Source organism: Adiantum capillus-veneris, chromosome 20, assembly GCF_014529385.1.
Source record: "Adiantum capillus-veneris isolate H3 chromosome 20, ASM1452938v2, whole genome shotgun sequence".
Lineage (NCBI taxonomy): Eukaryota > Viridiplantae > Streptophyta > Polypodiopsida > Polypodiales > Pteridaceae > Adiantum > Adiantum capillus-veneris.
The window spans coordinates 15,750,984-15,755,620 of NC_140950.1; the positions used below are offsets into that span (position 1 = coordinate 15,750,984).

Here is a 4,637-nt window from a genome sequence, read left to right on the forward strand (position 1 = left end):
CCTGCACCCACTAGGCTTTGCTTCATGTGAATCAAAATGGCCTGGTTGCGGGTTGCCAACATGACCTCACGTCCGGGATAAGAAGATGTCAGTACTTCAGATCATGTGATGAGTGGCTTCATTGTCGACTATCCACTGGACTTGATGGCCGCATGGGAGGATAGGGAAAGCTTCTATGGCTAGCTTAGGGCTCATCAGGAAGCTCACAAATGTGCACGTGAGCAGAGGGCGATGATGTTGCGTCATGCTCAGGAGCCACATCGGATGCATTAGCGAAGTTGGCATAGGGACCAATCTTGGAGGCTCTTTTGGAGCCTTTGAGACAAGAGCGCCTTCCTTAGTCTTCTAGGACAATGGATTTTTGTACATATTGACAAGGCGAGCGTGCTTGCGAAGACCTAGCTCAACTTCATACAACAAAGGAAGAGGGGCAATGTTCATGGTCCGGGACTAGAAGATGACATACTTCTCAAGAAGCTTGTTTAGAGAGTGATGAATTTGTCCTCAGAATCCTTGGGTTTCCCTAAGGGTTTTGATACTCGGCCAATTTGGGCTCGAGATCATCATCGTCTTCTATGATCAGCTTCTGAGGCTTCTCTTCCAGATCGGCTCTCCGAGCAAGATCTTTACCAGCATAATTGTCAACTAGATAGGCCCAAAACTCAGCAGTGGTTCTGAATTGTTGCATTTGTGCACTTGCATAACTTCACAAATGGCAGTAGCATCACGAACAAGCCAATATTGCTGCTCGATAAATGTGCCCAAATGGTGTAGTTCGTACCATTGAATCGGGTTTCGTTTGAGAATATGGGAAGCCTAGACACTAGGGCTTGGAGGAACCAATGCAAAGGGATGGACCTAGTCCTTGAACGACAGTGGCCGTGCCGACACTAGATCTTAGTCTAGTTAGGAGGTTCAAACTCGATGAGCCATAGGGAGGTCGTGAGGATGTTGACCCGTACGGTTGATGGGTGGGATCGCCATAAGGAGGTCCATATGACGCTGGCCCGTACGCCAGAGGGGTAGACATGTCATAGGTAGGTCCATAGGATGCTGGACCATACGACGACTGATAAGGGTAAGGAGGGTATTGATAACCATAGGGAGGTTCATAGGACGTTGGCCTGTACGGCAGAGCCGACCCTTGACCAAGCCACCAAAGTGAAGGGGTAGCCCAGCCATGAGGTAGTGGCAAAACATGTGAAGGAAGGGAAGGTTCTTCATATTCTTGAGGTGGGTAATAAGGCGGAGGCACCGCTGGAACTCGTGCCGCAAATTTTTGATGTCTCATAATTATTTTTCAAAAAAGCCTTGTAAATATGAGAGATTGTGATTTTTAGCCAAATGATCTATGAGCCAACCTGTGTTAAATATGAGTTGTAAAGTTTGATTTTGAGTCTGAGGCATGTAAGTCGACCACTGGCCAAGAGAAGCCCCTAGGTATAAAACTTATTTTTTTAAGTCTGAAAGGACAATCATTATCATTATCAAGGTTTTGGAGAGTTTTGGAGCGCATGACGAATTGTAAAGTCTGAGTTTGAGTCTAAGCCATGTAGGTCGGTCATTGGCCAAGAGAAGCCTTAGGTATAAAGCTTAATTTTTATAAGTCTAAAAGGACAATCATTATTATTATCAAGGTTTTGGAGAGTTTTGGAGCGCACAACTGAGAGCGGCTACTCTCATGTCACTTGTAATCCATTTTTCTTGAGCTCTAGTAATCAAAATTTGTTTTCGACAATCGCATTTTTTTCCTTGTCTACCGATCTTTAATTTAAGTGTAACCATTCTCAAATTTTGGTGTGGTTCGTTGTTGGAATCACACACAGCTTGGAGAAGACGAAGGAAGCTCAAGGCACACAACAGGGAGTGCTTTACTTAGTGTGCACTGGAAAGATAAGTTAGCCCTAGAGTGATGGGCGTATATACAATGCACAGGGAAAAAAACTCCTAGTGAGGAAAAAAAATGCCCCGGCGCGGTCCTAAGTGTGTTCACACACATCACTACCACATGTATATGGTAATACATCCCTCCTGGAGTGATGCGGTGAACGAGAGTTGGCACATAGAGTAAACGGAAGTGCCATGCCATGAGGACATGATCAGTCCACAAAGGGGAGTAAGTCCAAAGCTTTGGCATGAAAAGCTTCGAACTTCTCATGAGATAATGCGTTTGTGAAAATATTTGCAAGGCTGTCCTGCGTTGGCACATAAGCCAAGCTGATCTCTCTTGTTGAGAGTCTCTCTCCGACATAGTGGTAATGCACCTCAATGTGCTTTGTGCGAGCATGAAAAACTGAGTTCCTTGCAACTGCCAATGCGCTCTGACTGTCAGTGTAGATAGTGTTGGCAGTGTCCTGTCCAACACCCAAATCAGCCATAAGGCGTCTAAGCCATACACACTCAATTGTAGCTATGAAGACTGCCCTGTACTCTGCCTCACAACTGGAATGAGATGAACCATGATATGCATGAGCTGCCAAGCATGAAACAAAAACCACTTGTGGATACTCGTGTGTCAAAACAACCAGCCCAATCTGAGTCTGAAAAAACATGCAAAATCTGACGGCAATGATCCCCCTTGGGATAAAACAAGCTAAGATGTAAAGTGCCACTCAAGTAGCAAAAAAACCTCTTGATAGCCTGCCAATGCTTAGACACTGGCCTATGCATAAATCTGTTGACCTGTGAGACTGCAAACTAAATATCTGGCCTCGTATTGCATACATAAATGAGGCATCCAACAACATTTTGGTAAAGAGTGACATCTGCAGGATGACCAGCATCATGAAGACTCAATTTCAAACCTATTTCCATGGGAGTGACAATAGGTTTCCAATATTCAAGTCCAAACTTACATAGTGATGGCCGTTTTTTGGCTCTCTGTAATTGCCATAGTGAGTTATCCCCCCCTATCAAATCACTCAAACACTGTGGTTACCCTCACCCTTTCACTGTATATAGGTGCGTGTGAGTTAGGGGACTTTTCCCATATCTCCTTACTGAAATAAAAAACCCTCAATTAGCTAGGCATTGGGCTAGTTGAGCCAAAAAAATAAAAAAATAAAAAAATATAAGTATATTATGGCCCATACGTATGTAAATATTTCTTTGTATATAGGGCCTAAATAAAAGATTTTTTCATAATTATTTTGGTATTTATTTAAATATTTCTACCTAGGTGTGTGTTATTTATGCTCTGTACATTGCCTCACCATTACCACAATTTTTCTTACCATTTTTCATACTCTTTATTCCATATAGAAATATTTTCATGTAAGCTTCTCTTATATTTGGTGTAACTCCACCCCAACAAAAATCCAAAAAAACTAGTTTTATTTTTTTCACTATTGTGATTTTTCCCTTCCTACATCTATTTTGTTTTTTTTTCTAAAAAATTAGAACACCAAAAATATTTATCTTTTTATGGTAGCCTCATAATGAGAGGGATTTCTTTTGACCCCTTTATATTTTTTCCACTTATATTATTTATATTTGACATGTACATATTTTTTAGACCCCTCAATATTTGATTTTCTTAGTTGTACTATTCACTTATATCATGATCTCAACAATATCTTCAATTATAGACCTACCAAATAAGGTCAAGGGTAGGTGGCATGCATACATGCACTATGGAGGGCTCACTCTTGGAGGTATTCAAAAGAATCATCCAAAGAAGGACCCCACAAAGACCTTGTGCAGTGGAAAAAAACGGTCGGTTTTGCTGAATTTTTAAAGTTCACTTGCTCTCCGAATTTGAAAAGGTGATACAAACAAAAGTTGTAGCTCGTGGGCTGAACTTTTGCCTCAAATTTTTTCATATTTTTTTGAGCTACGAGCTGTGAGCTATGATTTTATTAGTGGACCCCAGTTTTCCCATGCTATGCAACCACACTCTCTCTTCCACTTTATCATTTTCCTCTTTCACACACACTTCTCCACTCATCATCCCCACCTCTCTCACCACTCCTCTCTGCACCCTACTCACCTTCTCCTCAACCTTGAAGAATAAGAGAAACCATGGTGAACTCATACCTCCCACACACAATTTCATTCCAAAATTGACCACCTAGTCTCATTTTTCCTCCTCCAAATTACCCATATCTATAAAAAAAACCACAAAATTCAGCCTCTTCTCTTAAAAGACAGCATCATGGTGGTTGATTACTCGGCTTCAATTACCTTGTCTCTCAAGGAAGGTCAAGAGTGGAGAAAAAATGTACCGTCAAAGCTAGTGGACCGTCAACAAGCGTCAAAATTGGCCCTACTCAAGACACTTGGAGCATCAACCTTGTAAGAAATCCACCTTTTCTTACCTCTTAAGAGTTTTTCTTCCTTATTTGTATCCTACATGGATACTCCCATTGTAAATATCCAATTCCATTTGTAAATTAATACTAACTATACTAACACTAACCCACTATGAAAAGTCCTATCACCTCCATTTCTCTCCTCTCTCTTTCCCCACCAACTTCTTGATAATTCCAAGCAAAAGAAATTAGATAAATTGCTGAAAATCTAACCCAACCATGGTTAGAGGAGTAACCCTAGCCTTCAAAATTGCTATAAAAGGAGGGTGTAGCTAGCACAAAAGGGGGAGCCATAAGCAAGAGCACTATGCTATAGCTTGAGAAGCC

At 41.6% G+C, this 4,637-nt stretch overlaps 1 protein-coding gene across 1 annotated transcript; it reads right to left on the reverse strand.

The window, feature by feature from the left end:
* Positions 1-823: 823 nt before the first annotated feature.
* Positions 824-1,291, reverse strand: LOC147432153 (uncharacterized). Its single transcript, XM_086493010.1, has one exon. It carries the CDS (start codon positions 1,289-1,291, stop codon positions 824-826), a length of 468 nt encoding a protein of 155 aa, XP_086349136.1.
* Between the last annotated feature and the right edge of the window lie 3,346 nt (positions 1,292-4,637).